The sequence below is a fragment of the Rhamphochromis longiceps genome, linkage group LG4 (assembly GCF_057381845.1).
Source record: "Rhamphochromis longiceps isolate RC_006_pf linkage group LG4, R_longiceps_female_GT1.1, whole genome shotgun sequence".
In the NCBI taxonomy this organism is placed as follows: domain Eukaryota; kingdom Metazoa; phylum Chordata; class Actinopteri; order Cichliformes; family Cichlidae; genus Rhamphochromis; species Rhamphochromis longiceps.
Window position 1 is genome coordinate 35,316,985 of NC_140560.1, and position 19,868 is coordinate 35,336,852.

Sequence of the window (19,868 nt, forward strand, 5' to 3'; positions counted from 1 at the left end):
CAGTTCTGCCAAGCCCAGAGAGCCGAGAGGGCACTGTTCATTTACAAAAAAAAATAAAAAATCAGGAGACATAGCAGCCTTGACACATCTTGGCTTTTGTCCATCAACTACTGTGAAGACAAGGTCTAGCTTGATGAAGAGGCCTCTTAAGCCTCCTGCAGCTAGGAGAGCACGCACGAACATTTCCTGAGAAACTGATTCAATACCAGTCATTTTCCAAACTCACGGGTAATTGGAGGAATGTGTGAAAGTTTCATGTTTTCCTCGGGGAGCCACCAGCGCGGTTTAGAAAGAAAGCACCATGACGATGCAGAATATATAAACCCAATATTGGCATGTGCTGTCATACTGCTTCCATGCGTTTCCTTTTAAAGATTCGCCATATATTCCTATTAAAGCAGCTTTCACCCCTGAGCTGCTTGACAATAAAACAAACAATAATTGGTTTATTTTGGGATTTTGATTTGTAACCGCTTCAAATCCTTTGCCATTTTTGGCTTGCGGTCCTTTGAAACAGAGAAGAATGAGTGGAAGCGGTGTGTTTGTTATGTAAAATTAAGCAACAACGGCCCCTACTTTGCACCCAGCGCAGGAATTCACTGCAATTAACTCTTGAGCGTCGCATGTAAATACGAAGGGGTTCGGGGCTCCGCAGGCAGGCCGGCGCTCTTCACACACTGGATCCCGGGCCTTTGTTCTTCCAGGGCTTTGGCCGGCCGCCACACTGCCTCACTTGGCAGCACCTAACTATAATTTTCTCACAATGCCTGGCGTGTGAGCCGTCCATCATTCCTCTCTCTGTGTCTCCCAAAGCTCCCCCGGCCCACTGGCACCTCTTAAGCCTCCAGCATTTTCAGGTTTACCCACTCCTGAGCGCATGCCAAGTCTTTTCTATCATCCCGTCATCTTGCACAACCAAACAAGCTGCCTAAGGATATTTATTAATTCACTCTTCACACTTGGCTATGCTTTGATCAGATGGTAAGTATCTTGCCATCTGATCAAAGTATCACTCCTGTATCGCTCCTGGAGGTGTTTTGATATTCTCAGATGTTCTGTGGGATCGCTGCAAATTGTTTCCAGGTCCAGCTCTGTTCAGTTCACCGACAGTAACTTTAGAAAGTAATAACAAGAGTGCTGCTCTGTACATGTTTTCCTCTTGTTCCTTAAATACCTTTTAGATGTTCACTTGATTCTGAGAAGGCAGCATGATATCGGGGTTTAGAAAGAAATCCTCAGGTGCAAAGGAAGTGGCCACAGCATGGACAGAACCAAGCACGGGTATGGCACTTTAAGCTCAGATTTTAGATTTTGTAATTTGATTACTGCGGTGTTGCTCCGAGCGTGTGATTTTTATCTATTTAATTTCTTATCTGAGGTTTGACAGCATTCAATATCATCAAGCTAAAGTTGAAGCAATGCATAATATTCACTCTCTCACTTGTACCATCATGACATAAATGCGATGTAAATATTAGGAGTGCAACGATACTCGTATCATATTGAACCGTTCGATACAGTGCTTTCGGTTCGGTACGCATATGTATCGAACAATACCAAATTTTTAATTTATTTTATCAACTTTCCTTCTGACGATGCTGTCTGTGTTGAGCGCTCAGTGGATCTGCGCTCGACAGTGCAGCCTAGGCTGAATAGTCGAACACAGATTCACTGAGCACATGGCAAGCTAGCGAGACAGAAGCTAAGCTCTGGTTGCAACATGACAAGTTGAACCTCCCCCACCCTCATTCAGATCTGGTGTTTGGAACTATTTTGGTTTTCATGTGACGTATGACCCTGAAGGTAAGCAAGTCATGGACTAAAGTAAAACAGTATGTTGGATGTGCCATGCAATGCTCAATTACATGGGTGGGAGCTAGTGTGTTAGCGCAGTTAGCTTGTTAACGTGTTGACGCTGTCCAGCCCCACGCACGGGGCGATCAGGGGTAGCTCGTTAACGGAGATTTGCCGTGTTGTGGCGTTAACGTCATTTCAACAAGATTAACCTGAAAGCACTAGTGGGAACACAACGAATATGACTGCACATTTACGCTGACATCATCCTAGTGCAAAGACAAGTGGAAGCAGACAAAAACAACAAGCACGCATGCTACAAACTTTACCCGAGTCATTTAGACGGCCGTTAGCACAGGATTCTCCTTATGGGGACCTGATATGTTTAATATGCTGCTGAGAATATAGCCCAGAAGAAGCGCATAGTATAGCTTTTATTTTGGAAAGAGCCATTTCTCTGTAATAAACTCTCTTCTCCAAAGATGAGTGATTCCTCAATCAGATAGATTTATTATTTTATCCCTTTGTTGTTTCAGCAACACGGAAATTTAAAAACTGTACTTTTGAGTTAAAATATATATTTATAATTTTAATAAATGACAAATTAAAAAGGCATGAACATTTTTTTTTGTATCGAAAAAATATCGAACCGTGACACCAAAGTATCGAACCGAACCGTGAATTTTGTGTATTGTTGCAACCCTAGTAAATATATAAATACACAACTTTTTTTTAAAGTGCAGTGTTTGAATTAAACCCAACATCTAAGACTGAAAAATAGAGTTAATGCAGAGTGCCAAAAGTTGCAGTTCCTCTTGTGGCCACTTGAGGCTGGCTCCAAAAACAATTTCTTCCCCATAGACTGCTACATTATAATGGCGAAATAAACATGCCTGTTGTTTTTAGCCTTACTGGGTAGTTTTCTTCTTCATAACTTTTTATAATGGCTGATTTTTTGTTTTCTATAGCAGCGGTCCCCAACCCCCAGGCCATGGACCGGTACCGGTCCGTGAGTCGTTTGGTACCGGGCCGCGAGAGTTGGGGCTTGAGTGTGAAAGTCATGGTTTTCAGGGTTTTTATCATTAACTCGGTTTCCCTGGGTCTTTTCCCGTGTTGTAGTTGTGTGCTTTACCATAGCGACCAGAGAGCATCAAGGGGTAGAGAGGAGGATGTTACTCTCAATGTTGTTGGCACATTTCAGGAGGACGCTGCTAATAAAGTTACATAATTACACAGTGAATTTGCGTTTATTATTATATTTACAAAATACCACAGTTTTTGTCTTGGTTGTGTCATTTTAATTTGTTGTATTTATCCGCGACGCCTTAAAGGCCGGTCTGTGAAAATATTGTCTGACATTAAACCGGTCCGTGGCGCAAAAAAATATAGCTTATTCAGTGTTGCTGTTTTGTTTGGGTGTCCTGACGCAGGAAGTTGTAGCTGATTTGTGTCTACTTGGTCTCACCTGGACTAATTGGAGTTGCTGAGTAGTACGACTTGGCTGTGTGATACAGATAATATTCTATACACTAATTAAACCACCAACTGTTTTTCATTGGTGAGAGTCAAGGCAAAAATCCTGAAAACAATGGTAGTAAGAAAGAAACAGAGTGTTGTATATTATAGACTTTTGGAAGGTCAGATATTATTATGAGTTCATTATAAAGAATTCTTTAAAAAGCCACCAAAGATTGAATAATGAGAATAAAGCTGAAAGCTTCCAGTCTTGTTGTATTTGTTTTGTAACTGGAATCGCGTCTTTATGTGTTTATCCTTGGTCAGAGGTTTTGGTTCAGGACTTTCCACAGTACTTCAGGATCTTGGCAGCCATGCGGGCACTGCAACCGTGATGTGTGCTTTGGGGATTTGGGTCGAAGTGTAGCAATCCAGCGATCTGGATTGTGTGGCTTTTCTCTCTTTTCAGTAGGTGTTGAACTCTGCATGGACACACCGAGTGTTCAAAGATGTTCGGCTCAGTTATATGGGAATTTGCAATGCTCGGTTTGAGGGATATTGTGAAGCGTCACTGCAGGTAAACAGTCTGTGTGCTGGCAGAAACAGATACAAGCAGATTGTGCAAAGGTCTGCCAGGAGTGCCGCTCTGCCGGGATGCATGTTGTGCGAGGAAATGAAGTTTGTGAAAGTCTTTTCTAAACTTTGGCTTAGCTGCTGAGACTGGAGTAGCAGTTGTGGTGTTTCCCTGTGGGTATAAGCGAGTACTCAGTGTGGCAACCTCCCGGTTAAATAAACTGCAAATAACTTGTATTTTCTCGAAAAAGAGAAGAAGATAAAAGAAGAATAAAAACTTGAGTTTGCAGATATTACGATTTTATCAAATGGTGGAACATAAACCTCCACAGAACCTACAGATTTACTTCTGTTTCAGTTCATTACATAATCAACAGAACCTGAAGTTCAGCATTAAAGGTTATTGGGAGCGAAAGCCCTCCAGCACCAGAGACTGAGACCGAGCCAACCGTGGCGTCTCCATCCTCATGATGGAGCACCGCCAATAGCACGCCTGTGGGTTTCTGATATGATTGCATTCTGTCAAGGTGCTGCACAGGCATGTCACATAAATACTCAACATTTCATGGGCATGATGACTTGAGGCGTGAGCTCAGATATTTTAGCAAATGTGTCAGCTGGTAAATATACACATGGTGTGCATGGCACTTAATCATACGGAAAACCTCACTGACAAGTATCTCATCACGGTACATAAATTTAGTTTGAAAGGCATTTTAAGTTTTTGTTTTGTTGAAATACTTCCAGCGAGCAACTCCTCCTATAACCACAAATTGTCATTTTTGCATTTCTGCTCGTGGACAAATGAACAAACATGCTGTAACCTGCTAATTTGGGAGAAAACGCAACATGTCCTCGTACTCCAGCGACAGGAGATTGCCAGTTAGTTCTGTAACAACATGGATTCAAATATAATATCCAGTGTTGGAAGAAGCATCATCTGGACTTTGACTCGGGAGATTGGTGCTCCTCCTACATGCAGGATTAAGCAACGGGCGCAGGTGTACTGTTGAGAAAACGGGGTCTATTTTACCCAAAATATGACAACAAATAGGCAGCAATGCAAATAAGCTATTTTAAGAACTAAACGGGCTCATTAAAAAGGTCAGCAACTTGGAGCGCTGCTTCACAAACCAAGACCCAGGTCAGAAACAAACCAACCAACAAATGAGAGAGAAGACAAAGGGACACGGAGAGTAAGTAAACTCAGTGCTCAGTCCTAAACCCCCATGCTTTCACAGCAGATGGTTTGGTCCACTTGTTAGGTCTGTGAACTCTAACCAGCTCTGCTGTCAGCCTTTTGTTCAGCTACAGGAAAGACTGTAGCAGCAGATGGGCACCTCAAGAGAAAGACAAAACATCATTAATGCAACTTAGAAAAAGCATTGACAAACACAGGAAACCAAACATGCCTGCCCTCATTTACAGTGCAATAAAATGTGCTGAAACACACTAACCAAACACAACAAACCCTTCCAGGGGGGACTGTCCTGTGCACGTCCAGTGACAGCAGTAGAAAGGAGTTCAAACGGGATAGAAAGGAGTGCGATTTTGTTTGGTGTACAGTGCACGGACATGACCAAATTGTTATTTTGATTCTTCACAGCTGAATCATTTTATAGTTTTTCAGTTGGTCTTTGGATAAACTCGGGTATCAAAACTTTTTCTCACGACTCTCACCCCATAATTTACATCCTCTTACTCACTTTAATACGTTGTAAAGTGAAGATGATACAGTATCGTTCTTGAACCGTTGCCAGCGTGAGGTACCTTTGTTTGCATACTATTTGGCCTCAGTCATCAGGTCTCTCCCCTGCATATTTTGTGGGTAAAGGGTGCTGCTGTTGTCCAAATGGAGAGAGGGAGAGTAAGGGAAGAAGAGAGCTTATGAAAGACAGCAGCATGGGCAGTAGGCGGCATAGAATGGAAGATTTAAGATTTATCACCGAGCCACGGAGTGGAAAGAAGTGCTGCAAGTCTGGAGAGTGGGTTTCCACTTCAGCCTAATTCAGTGTGAAGTGTTTAAGACACACGAGTTTGGTTTGAGGAGATAAATGGGAAAGCCAGGCTACTTTCCGAGGCCGACACCTCTCTGTATTTCAGCTCCATAATTAACTCTCTCAGTAAGTTTTCGCCACAATTCACTGCAGGTTGGCGATTTCGTGTTTGAAGCGCGTTCTTCGATTGAGGTCCACATTTGTTTGACGTGACAGACAGTGTGAAGCTGCTCTGAAAGGTATTTCAGAGGATATGTGCCATCTAGTGGTACAGATGTGTGCAGATGTTTCCCACAGCTGCAATGAAAGTGCAAGTCGATGGATCCGGAGTGCAGTTTGTCTCTGCTATGGCTCGAGATTAAAAAGCATGAGTGCACAGCATGCTAACAAGGACTAATATTAGCAGATGGTGAGCTCTTAAGACTAACGCTGGAGACTTTATGTGAGGAATGATTGATGCGTTCTTAACACTTCCCAGTTTTTAAATTATGTGTGTGTCTGTGAAGACGGGTCCTTCTCACAAACGTGACCTAAATGACATGTTTGATGACTCGGCCCTCACACTCTGAGCCCATTGGCTCTCTTAATGGCCATTTTATTACCTTAGCGTGTTAACCTGAAGCGCCACTTGCCGCCTAAGAAGGAACCGAGGAGCTGCATGAAAATGATTACACCGCAATTATATCAGCCACTTTGTGCGACTCCTCAATGCCCAGCTGTCTGCCGCCTGCTGCCAAGAAATGGATTAGTTTCACTGCTCCTCTAATAAGACTGTTAAACCAGCAGCATGAGCTCGAATAAATGGATGAAAGCTACAGATAGAGGGATGGAAATAGATGAATATTGTCAGGCTGCAGCCAGTCGTAGCTGGAAAACCTGGCCGATGCAAAGAGGGGATTCTCATTATCTCCAGGAACAGTGAACACCCAGCTGGCTCTTCCTACAATCAACACCTGTCAAAGGTTCTCACGCAGGACACGACAGCGTCAAACAGAGAGAGTTTTGTATACCCGGAGGGCACGAGTACAATCCCGGCAGTAATAAAACTCGGGCAGACCGTGTTGGTCCTGTAAACGTAATCTGCAAAGTGTTAATTACAACCTGGCGCCTCTGTGAAGCTGGAAGTCAGCTGAGTCGTCAGCGGCGTCCCGATCTCCTTCCTAAACAACACAGCTCGAGCCGTGGCGACAGACCTTGGAAACGAGATTTTCTCTCTGTTGGGGTTCCTGTTTGAATGGGCTGCTTTAAACAAATTAAGAGTCAGTCAGATGCTGTGTTTGCGTGACCCCCCTTCATCCTCGGGGGTTAGGGTTGGGGTGGGGGTAGCAGGGCGGGGCACAGCCAGAGCGCCCGCGTTGTTTGCTGTCATTCATGTGGAGGGCCGAGGGTTTGTGTGTTTACCGCACGCAAGCGCTCCTCGCAAGTGCCACTCAATGGAAATGCTGCTCAGGGTCCATTGCATGCCACAAAGCCAGGAGACGCCACGGCTGTGAAGCTGCATGGATTAATCGATTAGCGAGAAGTCGGCCTGCTGGAAATTTGAGCTCTTGCTCTGCACTTTTTTAAAAGTAATTCCAGCTTCTCCATGTGGAATCAATCAAAAGGATTTGTTCATATGTAATAATAAAACGGAACCTGTCTTTTCCCTGATTGGTTGAGGGTTTATGGGTAAATCTGTAAATTTATTAATCTCTGCTCGTTATGCTCACTCTGGTTTTCTGGAAACTCTTCCTCTGCCAGCGTCTCCCACTGTAGCCCCAGAGGACAGGGCTCAGTCAATGAGCGCCGCTCTCAGATTTTGTTATTTTGTTATTGTGTAATGGTTTCCAAAGGTTGATGGATGGCTCCTCTACAGGTCTCCCTTGAGGAGCAAACCCCTCTATCTAGACATTAATCTACTGCTGTGAGACAGACACGCTTGTTTAGCTAGCACAAAGCCCAGTAAGCTGTTGTCTCTGAGAAAAACCTGGCCGTCTCCAGAGCCACTGGAGGCAGCGAGGGCTGGAGCCAGAGTAATGACCTGTGAAATTCACCGATAGAGTTGTCGTGTTGCACGCAGGTCCGCCGGCACCGGGCCTTGTTCACAGCCCACTGCTGGTATCAGTGCTCCTCTCCTGATGCCGCTCAGCCAAAAGGACTTAAAACCAAAATGCAGACTTTGTGAAACTCTTAAAAAAAACAACTTTTGAGCTTTGTTCTCCTCTAACGAGTCGACGATAAACTGCCACTGAAATCGGCCGGTAACGAGCTGCTCCTTGGCGAGTTTTGTTCTAAATTATTTGGTTAAACTCAATATCTGAGACTAATTTCCACTGTGCTGTATCATAACAGCGCTCTCAAATATTTACTCGGCTTTGCCCTGTGAAACGGTCAATATTACCTCTCCCTCTCAATCAGATTAGGATGTGAAGCTTAAAGTTGAGGAGGGGAGCCTTTGACGGCAGTAATGAAAGTAGTTGTGTCTTCCCGAGAGCAGATTAAAGAAAGATCAGAAGGGCAAACTTCCCGCTGGCCTCTTATGTCTGGTTGATACAGTTTGACTTAGTTACCCCAGTTTCACAGCGGAGGGAGATTTCCTCCTTATTCTTGCCCCGTGGGTGTTAAAGAAACCGCTCTCTGGGAGGAGAACAGGCTTATATGTCAAAAACCGCTTGGGTACATAAACGCCTCTTCCTCTTCATCATCCTGCCTCCTTTATTCTCAGTTACTTTTTAATAATGCTTTACCAAATTGTGTTATAACTTTATGGCTGCATGCATGACGCACGTAAATTGATTTGAGACCAGGAATCGTCAGCTAAGCTCGTAGCAGTTGAAGGCTGTAAGGTGGAGCTTTGCAGAAAAGATAAATGTCAACTTAATCGCGTTTTGATAACAGGTTTGATTTTGGAAAATGAAACATGCCGTGGCTTATCATGTCAATGAGACGCACACGGGGATAAATGCGTGCTTGTTCTTGTTCTGTACTTTTGCACAGTTGTGGTTATTCATCTCCATGAGATGAAGAGCGCACGATAAAAAGAAAAGTTCTAGATGAATTTGACTCGTTCGTTGTTGCTACTTTTTCATTTTCATTTTCTGTTTATCGCAATAATGTTTGTCCTCAATAATCAGTCAGAAATGAAATGTTGGGAAAGTTATAGTCTAAGTTTATATTATACATATTGGTACGTTAACAGTTGCTGAGTTACTTTATGTTATTGATATTTGGCTTCTTGTTCTCAAGGTGATGGACAGTCCAGAGTATCCAGGTTTGGATGAGCAGTCACAGACACTGAAACTGTGCAACCTGTTTGCATAAATAAATATTTTTAGTTTTAAAAATGAAACCAATAAGTGTGTGATATTAAAGGTTTCTTTCGCAGTGATGAACCAGGCACATATTCTTCATGTCTAAGGTGAATATAGCTCTCAGTCTGGTTTCTATTCTACTGTTATTGGGTTTATTCAGAAAGTTAAAGTTGATCTCGTGTCAGAACTTAATCCCAGTCCACAAAATCTTAACAAAATGGATTAAATAAAAAGAAAAAAGCATATAACCTGTGAGTTTCCTTGTATCGGGAGTATGATACATCCCTGGGTGTGCCTCAGGGCTCATGTTTAGGACTTTTTATCTTCATCCCTCCCTGGTGACGAAGCACAGAGGTGGACTCGGTTGCTGCTTTACGTTAACGTTGCTGGAGTCTGCTGGGCTGCATACAATACGTGTTGTCTTTGGAAAAATGTTTCCCTTTGACCTCCCGAAGCATTTAAGCATCAAGAAGCAGAACATTTTAAAAGCCAGATTTCCCAACTGACTTTCTAACCCAGTAGATTTATCTTAAATTCCCTTTTTAAAAAAATCAATTAATGCATTTAATTTTAGATTTGCTGCTTTTTTTTAATGCTTTAACATGGCTCGACATTACTTTCTCACATTTTTACAGGTAGCCGAGGTTCAGTTTTAAAAGTGTTTACAGAGCCAGGATGACATCAGATACCATGACTAATCAATAGGAATCCTCTCCGCCTGCTTGCCCTTCAGGTGTCCGTGAATTCGGAGGCGAGGAGGTGGAGTTCATCTGGCGTAATAAAAGTAAGCTGGGAGGAAAATGTGACAGATGTGGAGGCATGTGCCAACGAGAAAAGCGAGAGTGGGACTGTCAGACATGTCGACTCCGGCGTGGTGATGGATGAAGAGTGAGGTAAGACAAATGACATCGTCTGTCTGAGGCTGTGTTGTCATAGTGGAGGATTGCCGCTTGTCTTAACCTCTCAATATCAGAGAGCAAACTGAAGTTTGTTTACACTGCTCCAGTGGAGTGATTTAGAATGAGGGGCGAAGGAGACTTGGGTGTAGGTATGCTCGCTGGAGGGTTGGATCGGGTTTCTAAACATTCCCTTTGAAATCGAATAGCAACCATCCGAGGCATTTTAAACCCAACCAACCACGTTTGGCTGAAATCCTCAAGGAAGAGAGGAGCCTAAAAACAAATACAAACAGAAAATTAAGTATCAATCACAATAATGGCCTGAATGCAGCGATGAAGCAGAAATTCTTGGTTTAAGGCCAGTATGGAGTCATCCTTTAAGAAATAAGATTTTATAAGTGTCACATCTGCATATAGATGTTTTTTATTTCTCATTCTATTAATTTATTTAGATTTTATTGCCCTCAAAATGAAGTCAAATCTTTTCTGCCACCAAGGTGAGCAAAGGTGAGTAAAATAAAAACCCGTAGGATCCCAGTAGTTTTTTTTTTTTTTCCTGCATTCTTTGTATTGACTTTATAAAAACTTTCAACAGTGCATCATGGAAAAAGCTCATTTCTATCTTTTAAACAGAGGCCGGGGTTAAGAAGAGAAGCTGATTGATTTACAGCCTCTTGTGTTGCTAAAACAATAAGACGTCCTGGGGAAGAAGAACACAAAACATCCCTGGAGATGAACTTGCTGAACACTCTTCAAAACAACTGGGTTTGGGGTGTGTGTGTGTTATTGTGATGGAAGACGGATTAGAGTCTGGCTTATTTTGCCAGGAGTCAGGTGTGGGGTGGGCGAGGGCCGTCGTGGATCGGAGTAGGTACATCGGTGCCGGGGGCGAGGCGAGGGCTCAGGCTCGCTTCCAAACCCTGCCTGAAGTCACTGCGGGGCTGGGCTGTTTGGTGTGCGAGTCTGTGTGAGCGCACGCGTGCGTGTTGAGTTGGGGGCGTGGGGTGGGGATTACACTGTCACACTGTTCACACTGTTTATGCATACCAGGCCACTGTGAGTGCCTCTTTGTCGCATAAGTGTTTACTTGAATTTATTTTGGGAGAATTCCACATGACTGGGACGGGGATCTCTATAAATTATGGAATAGAGCGCTTTGTGTAATGATAACTTCTGTCAGTTAGTCAGGCTGTGTGACAGTGTTTTTAAGAGCGTGTAAATACAGGGGTGGTGAAAGAGGGAGAGGGGCGTCTGTGTGTTGAAAGGTGCTGCAGACTTTCCTCTTCATTTAGTCTCCTCAGCAGAACAATAGCAGTGCTTTAAAGTGAGCTTCTTATACCACGTCACAACATATTTTACTGCAGAGTTACTCATTTACTGTAATTGGATATAATTACATTTTACCCCGTCGAACACTTAGATTTCACATTTTAGTTGAGAATATACCGTTACGCTCATCCGCCACATTCGTTTTTTACACAGGAAAAAAGGTTGAAAGTCGGTCACGATTAATTGTGATTAAAAGCGCGCTCACTGGTACGTCTCGTTAATACTGGGTTGGGCCTTAATTCTTCATGGCGTACACCGAACAAGGTGTTGGAGCCGTTCCTCGAGATTTTGGTCATGATGGCGCGTGAGTCTCCCGTCTCACTACGTCCCAAAGGTGCTCAACTGGACTGGATCTGGTGACTGTGGAGCCCGTCGAGGAGCCAGTTTGGACGATCTGAGCTTTGTGGCGGGATGTTGTCCCGCAGGAAGCAGCCAGGCAACATTTATCCAATCGTTCATTGTGTAAGTTTGGTGACACCGCGTGAATCATATCCTCAGTTTCCTGTTCCTTACTCAGATGGTGCCACGTGATTGGCTGATTACGTTCGTGTTAACGAGAGTGTACGTTTTAGATCAAAGTATACGATTGTGCTAATCCCGCTACATTCAGTTTGGGTAAATTTAAGAGTTAGTCACAAGTAATTCCTGAAGTTTAGTAAAGCACACGTTGCTTTCAGTGCAATTGCTTGGTGGAGTTTATGCAAGAAGCCAGTTTAAAGCTCATGGGTGAAATAAACAGAAGTTTGATTTAAAAGAAAAAATAATGAAAAGGGACTCTCTGCAAAGGAGACTGATCCCAGAGGCTGGTTACTCCTTTAATTCTTTAGTACATCTTATCAGAAAGACTATGATGTCATTGATGCATCACTGCATGAGGGAAAAAATGGGTTGCAATAAATTTAGAGATGATTTTAAACAGCTGAAATGGGAGTTAAACCATCCAGCAGCGCTGGATTGTACTGAGCTTTGCAGACATTTTTGTTCTGCCTTTCAGGGGGTACTTGGCTGAAAAGAAACGTCAAAGGAGGCACTGTAACAGACGGCTGAAGTCAGAAATAAAGGGGGCCTCTAAAAAAATTCAACAGTCCAACCTTCTTTTTATTTCCCCTTCTTTTATAGTAGTGGATTAGCGCAGCGTGTTTACAGTACGGGTCAGTTTAGCCAGGATCGTAGTGTATACATATAGAATCGGAATCTCCATCCTAAATTTAATAACAAACATCTCTGTACTGGGCTATGCCCTGTTTCAGTTGGGTCTGTGCCAGGACGGCTACTGTAGCTCGCTCCCTTCCATTACCTGACACAGAGGGGCTGCAACACCCGCCCATAAAGGTAGTAGCTCCTCCCACTGCAAGAAATAACCATTATGTACTAAATTAACTCATAGCAGTGCTTACCCTGTTCTTATATCCTGATCCTATGTAGGATAATTGCTGTAAGACGAGCCAAGCTGATTTAAAACAGCTTAAAATCAACATAACATCCAGACATCTCCCAAATCTCCCCCTCTCCTTCATACCACTCATGGCACTTTCCCCCAGGAACCTGACTATAAAAGGAGTCCAGCGGGTCTGGACTGGTTTGGCTCTTGCTGGGTCCAAACCAATGGACAACCGAGTGCAGTCAAGGAGAGGTGAGGAAAAACAAGGTCATCAAATCTGTTAACCCATATTTAAATCAAACGTTCATGGCAACAATACACAAACTGTGTTCAGAGGTTACGGACTCTCCGATGGGTCTTTGGTCTAGAGCTCGACTGTTGCCTGTCACAGGTTTGTGGGTTAGAGATGCAAAAGATTTGTGGACGGCCAAGCAACACGCGTCCTCGATGCCAACACAGACCTGACACAATCCCATGGACGTGAGCGTCTGCGACTGAATTACGGAAAGTAAAGTGAACACACGGTCTTATCAAGAGTACGTACAGTATGTTATCCACGTCATCAGATGAAGTTGCCGTGGAAACAGAAATCGGGCTTTATTTCTCTTGGCAAGCACGTGAAATTAGTTAGTGCAGTCATAGATAAGAACAAAATAAAAGTCTGTGTTGCCAGAATACTTTCACCGGGGGCCTGATTTTTAAAGAGAATGTCATTTCTGATTTTATGATTAACTTTATAAAGATTTTACTTTGGATGTATTAAGGTAACTGTATTCAAGTGTAAGCGTCTAAACCAACAAACACGTTACAATTATTGCTAATTAAGACATTGATGAACTCTCAGGTGCATGCACCTTCAAATGCAACAGCACCATCTAGTGGTCATTATAATAGTTGTGCACGGGACTTGTGTTGGGCTCCTGCAGTGGAGAGATTTGCAGACTCACATGTGCTTTTTTTAAAAATTGTTATAAACTCTGAATGTCTCCTCAGCACCAAGAGAAAGTGATAGAAAACTTAAAATGCATAGAATTGTTTCTTTTTCTGGCTTCTTTCACTGAATTTTTAATTTAGGGCAACACCTAATAAGTCCTCTAACATTAACCTGAGGATTTCACTTTGGTTGCATGGCAAGAAGACAAGAAAATGGTAGCAAAATAGCAGTATTATTAATTCTAATGTTGGGATTTGTCTGAAACTGCAATGTTAAATTTATATAAATATAAAGCAAAGCGGCCAACGCCACGAAATGTCTCGACTTCTCCGATAAATTAAAGAAAACCCCGAGCCAGACTGAAGAGTTGTACCTTTTTATTAGTCACTCTGACAACTGGTACAATACAAAGATTGATGACACTCTGCTATCCCCAAAAGGCTTTTAATTTGAAATAAATAGTAAGGAAAACATTCAATGGAGACGGTTAGTAATCTAAAAAAAAGCAACATGTATATGAAAAGTTCCTTTATCAATAAAACAAGTAAATATAAAAACATAAGAAGTCATATTAACACCTTGCATTACCCCGTAGTCTATCACACGGTGCTGATGACACCAGATATCACACACAGTCTGTGGTGCATTGCTTTACATTGTATACAGTGTGCTGCAGCCACATGAAGAAGACCCTAAACCCACAAATGTACCTATTACACATGCAACAAAAGGTGATGCTGAGTGCAGTCTACTTCTGTAAACTGCACCTACACCACTCGTATGGTTCCAATTAGGCCACAAATATTTTTTCTCTTTACATTTGTAACAGGTCATCCAGCAGGGCTTTTCTTTTCCCTTCCAGTTTCACAAGAATACAGACGAGGAAACAGAAACGGTGTAGTCTCCAGTGGATGCTCAGGAGAACTCCTTTATTGAACAACCTGAAATTCTAGCTATCTTTGGGGTAATGCCTTTGTGTTTAGTCTGAGAGAAAGAAAGGCACAGTCTGCAGAGCAGGATTAGACACAGGAGTTCAGACGAAGTGCTTTGTTGCTGAACTCCTCTCGAGGGAGCAGAAAGTAGCGCACACTGTTGCGGTTTCTTTTCCGTTACATCAGACAGACCCTTTTTTTTCCCTCTCCCTCCGGGAGGCCGAGCCTGCAGCTCCTGAACCCATGCACGAGGGGTGAAATGAGAAGACCACAGCTGCAAGTAACAGGAAAAAACGAAAAAGAAAAAAAAAGCCCTTTCAGTACTAGGCACCGGTTTTGAATCACCAGTACACGCTTGATAAAACCTGCTGTTTTGCGGTCATCTGTCGTTAAGCTGTCCATGCCTGACCTTTTCCGGTGTGTCTGAAAGGCTCGAGTCCTCACGCCCACGGCCCGCGATCTTTGCAACAAGAGCACTTTCCTCCAAAATTTCCAGTCACAGAAGACGCAAGTTGCTGGTGAATATCTCGTGGAAGCGGTGCAAAGGAAGAAGAGCGAACCTCAGCCGGGGCCGAGTCTTATCTGAGCGTCGGAGGGGAAACGGAGATACTGTATCTGACTGTGCATGCTTCAGCCCATTTGGAAAACTGCGCTGATAAACCGGCTACATTGTGGAATGAAGCTTCTCTTTGAGGTGATAATGGTGCGCACAGTCAGTTCAGATGTGGTGTTTTCTTTTTTTAGTACACAGAAATGAAGCTGTTGCTGGTACTAACACAAGATTAAACAGCATCAAAGTCCAATACATTGAGACCTATATAAAAATATATATAAACACAATGATGATATACCCTGGAGGGATTTTTTTCCCCAAAGAAATGAACAAACGAGAGGTAGCTAATTTCAGAAATGTTACAAAAATAAACCCTATCGACTCAACGCTAAGATTTAAACTGGCTGAGCTATCGAACGACATGGATTCACAACATTAAGAGATTATTCAAACCTAAATGAGCTATCCATAAAAGAAGCTAAACCTCCTGCTCACACCTGCCTTTCATAATTTCTTCATAAAGACATTCCTTCTATCTGCTGTTATATAACAAAGCAGAGGATACCTCAAACAGAAACACACACACAAGATCAATGTGGATAAATGTGTGAGCGCTAATGTTTTGCACCGATTCAGCTGCCCGTGGGGGAGCGTTGCTATTTTAGCTCAAAGCTAAATGTGATTTTGATGAAAAGGTTTTATCAGGTTTGATTTTTGTTTTTTTTACACGAACAAATAAATAATTACTATCAATAAATGATTTTTTTAATACCTCACAGTCTATCGTTGACTACAAAAAGATAAAGAACAAATTGACCCACTCATTCATTCATTCATTCATTCACTCCCTGGAGTGTTTCTTCAGTTTTCTCAAAACTTGAATCCACTCAGTTTGCAGTCAACTCAACAGTTGCGAATGCTGAAGAAGCCCACGCTGGTCGGCGACTCCTTGACCGTGACGGTAACCAGATTAGCTGTAACATCCGTTACGAACACGTGTTCGATCAGGCTTCGCGTAGGCTTCCAGTCCTGGCTCTGGACCGCGACCTGTCCGGCGTAGGAAGAATCCTGGTCCGAGTCGGAGCTGCTCTCCTCCTCTCCCGTGCTCATCTCGTTCATTTTGGCTTTTTTGCCGTCTTTGGAGGCCGACCTGTCCTGCTGGCTCTGGGCCTCTGTGGGGGATTTATGCACGCCACTCCTCTCCAGCCTTCCTTGGACTCTGGAGGCCTGGATGTCATTGACCTCTCTGACCTTGTCTGTGCCGGGCTGTGTTTTTCTGGCCTGCAGTCTTCCGGGGGTCGCGGGACTCTTTGGGGGTTTACACTCTTGATTTTGTGTCACAGGTTTCCGTGCTGGGTTTGCAGCATTTCTGGGGCCTGACACTGGTGCCGTGCCGTTTCCAGGAGCATCACTGCTTTGCACCAGTTTGTTCTGCAGGTTGAGGGGCTGAAGGCCCTGATTGGAGGAGACGTTAGATGGCAAGGACGCCGCCGTTTTAGCACCGGGTATCCGCTGCGCTGTCGTCACAGGGGCCGGTTTCTTTTGTCCATTAGGGGAGCTTAGTGTATGCTGAGTGGTTCCTTGAATGGGGTGTTTGGATGTATTCAGATTCAGCGCTGCTACGCCTTTTGATTTACTAGGAGCTGCTTTTAAATCCAGGCTTGTCCCGCTGCTCATACCGGAGACGGGAAGTTTACTCTCGGTGACATTTCTGCTTTGGCTGGACTTGTTCAGCGGAAGAGAGGAAGGCTGGATCGACGGCCTGCCAGATCCCACGGAGCTCAAGGAGTTTTTAACAGCACCGACCTGGGCGAGGGAGCTTCTGTTCGGACCACCCACCGTATCCCTGGCCGAGCCCCGGTGGAAACCCATGAAGGTAAAGCTGGCCGGGTGAACCGGCTTCTTGATTGCTCCTGGAATATCCGTATCTTTGGCAGTCTTGCGCGGGCCCTTGTTCTGCTGGAACTCCTTCACTTCGGAGGGCAGAGGTTTCCTACTCCGTTTCTTGGGAGGCTCCTGTTTCGCCATGACTATCTGCGCCTTCTTCTGAGGGACAGGATTCAGCTCTCTCGTTCTCACGCTTGGGCTGACTTGTTTAACTTGGCCGCCGTCGTCATCGTCGTCATCATCCGAGGACGACGAGGAAGAGGAGCACGAAGACGAGGAATCGGACGAGGATGACGACGAGCCAGACGAGGAGCTGCTCGACTTTGGAGCTTCAGGCATATTTTCCTATGTTTTTAATAAGAAGGGAATGTTAGATACTCTGTTTGGGACTAAATCCTGCAAAAAAAAATCATCTTTTGAATCAAACTTACAAGGATTTTCCGAGGCCGTCCTCTGGGCCTCTTCCCTCTTTTACGCAGCAGAAGCTCCTTTTCCTGCTCTCTGTAATACATCAGCAAACATGAAACAAGGAGTCATAATTATTAAACATATTTCATATTAATGTTGTGTGTTTTAAATGCCAACAGAGTTACGACTGCAACAACTACAGCATCGCGTAGCACAGCAAACTTTAAAGTGCGGTACATCTTAACGTAGACACTTACTTCTTGTTGAATGCAGCCAGCAGTCTCGGGTCGAGGATATTTTCTTGGGGCTCCCAGCTGTTGTGTCTGAAGTGAGCAGACATGGCGAAACATTAACACACATTTTAGTGTTAATCCAAATCAAAAACTAAAGGTACTCCACAGTTTGAGGAGTGCTTCCAGATTTAGAAAATGACTTTTCAACAGAGTCCATTCATTGAGCAACACAGGGCTCTGTTGTTCTAGCAGCCATAAACTGAGCACAGGCAGTCCCTCACTTTATTTAAAGACGTCTCAGGTGAGCTCGAAAAAGGACGAGAACAGAAATCTAATACTCGGGAGATTAAAACAACACTACAGCTAGTGACAGCTTGGCTTTATAGAGACAAACAGACCCGTGTAACCACAAAGTCATAAAACACTAATTAGTAAACAATATCTTAATATGTAGAGTGAAGACCCGTCTGTCCCTGCACTTGTGGTTTGAGAATGATTTAAACAGCTACAAAAACGGTTTATTAAACAGTAATAAGGACTGAGTGGATGACAGATATGTAATCCATAAGGGTAAAAGTTAAAAATCTGATCGATTCTATACATCACACCATACGTGAGGCATCAATCAAACTGCTGACTTTAGGTACTACACCGAATCAGTTTTTTACACTTCCTTTGTTTCCTCAACAAGCACAGTTGTGTTTGTTGAGGAAGGAAGTAAGCGCATTACTTTGGGTCACGGAGGTTACCAACATGAGTGGGACGTTGTAAAAATACAGAATGAAGATTTTCTTTTTCTTTTTTTCCATCAACACAAATAACTTTGTTTTGCAGAGCTTTGTTGGTGGTGCCTGCACACGATGTCAAAGGCTGGCTGTTGCACTGCCGAGTTATTGAATTTGCTTCTTGTTTGTTTTTCAATCTTATATCTGAAACTTAAGTTTGAGCGTCCGTTAGCTTGATTCCTGAGTGTGGCTGCATCAGTGGCCCCATTCAGTGACTAATAATTTGATAGTGAGCATAAATTGAGGAGAAAATAACTAAATGGGCTAAGTGCAGAAACAAACTGAAAACAGGCCTTTTCAATGACCACTCGCTTTATCAGGAGCTGGTGAATGGCCCATTCTGATCTGCAGTCACCAGTGAAATAATCAACCCCCACCCTTTCGTTGCACACACACACACACACACACACACACACAAAGGATGTGGTTCTAACAGAAAGCCATGGAGCTGGCAGGCAACAGTGTGCATTGATGGTGGATTACAGCAACAATGTGAAGTGAACAGAGGGCAAGTGACAAGAAATGAAGGCGTAGTGGAGATTTACAGGCACAAACATGCACGTATAACACACACTTCGAGTGGAACAGCACAGAGAAATACTTATATATATATACATTTAAATAAATATCAAGTAACCATCGTGAATTTCGGATGTCCCAGTCCGAGTCAAAGACAAAAAAAAGATAAAACTTAAAAACGATGAATAAAATCAGCCAAACGTCATAACTAAAATGAATAAGTTGATGTATGAAAAGCTGAATTAGCCCTAAAGTGTTTTCTTTGGCTATCCGATAACTTCCAAAACGTAAATATCGAACAAAAGGAAGCAAATGTGTATTGTGTAAAACCCTCAGGTGGAAATAACGGAGTTTCATTTTACTGCTGTTAAAATTTGGATTCTTGTGCTTTTATTTATTTTTTTAAAAATAAAAAATAAAAGTTTGGGTTTAGCTAAAAGCAACAAGCGACACGCTGTTGTTGTTTTCATTGTTTCGGCCGGAGCAGCACCACTTGTACTTACTTGGATGACCATCCCCTCCACTTGACGAGAAACTCCAACTTTCCCTGAAAGAAAACCCCCAAAAGAGAAACAGACCGTTTGTAAAATAGGAGAAAAATACGTGGATAAAATCTAACACAGCGGTTTCACAGCGCTGACCTTTCTCATTCGTTTGTTTAAGATGCATTCCGCATCAAAAACCTGCTCTCCCACGGCGCTCAGTTCCTCCATGTCTGCCTTCGCCCTTGCATAAGAATCCTTTATCAAAAGAACAGCGCGGCGCCCGCACGGCGGAATTACGCTGGGACCAAACCGGATGCTCAAGGGCCCGCCTTCAAAATAAAAGAACGCCCGAGTGCCAAAATTCAGCCAGAGGGCTAATTTTAATTTGTTATCCCGCAAGAAATTTTTTAAAGC

General features: G+C 43.4%; 1 protein-coding gene across 1 annotated transcript; it reads right to left on the reverse strand.

The window, feature by feature from the left end:
- Window positions 1-14,012: 14,012 nt before the first annotated feature.
- cbx2 (chromobox homolog 2 (Drosophila Pc class)) lies at window positions 14,013-19,700 on the reverse strand. Its single transcript, XM_085404742.1, has 5 exons — window positions 19,611-19,700; window positions 19,473-19,516; window positions 17,690-17,755; window positions 17,456-17,525; window positions 14,013-17,369 (listed from the first exon to the last, which is right to left on the reverse strand). The coding sequence occupies exons 1-5, from the start codon at window positions 19,680-19,682 to the stop codon at window positions 16,041-16,043; spliced, it is 1,581 nt and encodes a 526-aa protein (XP_085260868.1). The 5' UTR covers window positions 19,683-19,700; the 3' UTR covers window positions 14,013-16,040.
- Window positions 19,701-19,868: the final 168 nt, after the last annotated feature.

Coding starts and splice junctions, on each gene's coding strand:
- cbx2 (XM_085404742.1), bottom strand. CDS start 19,682: ATGGAGGAACTGAGCGCCGTGGGAGAGCAGGTTTTTGATGCGGAATGC. Junction 19,517..19,610: donor TAAACAAACGAATGAGAAAG/GTCAGCGCTGTG, acceptor GTTTTCTTTCAG/GGAAAGTTGGAGTTTCTCGT. Junction 17,526..17,689: donor CTGGCTGCATTCAACAAGAA/GTAAGTGTCTAC, acceptor GATGTATTACAG/AGAGCAGGAAAAGGAGCTTC.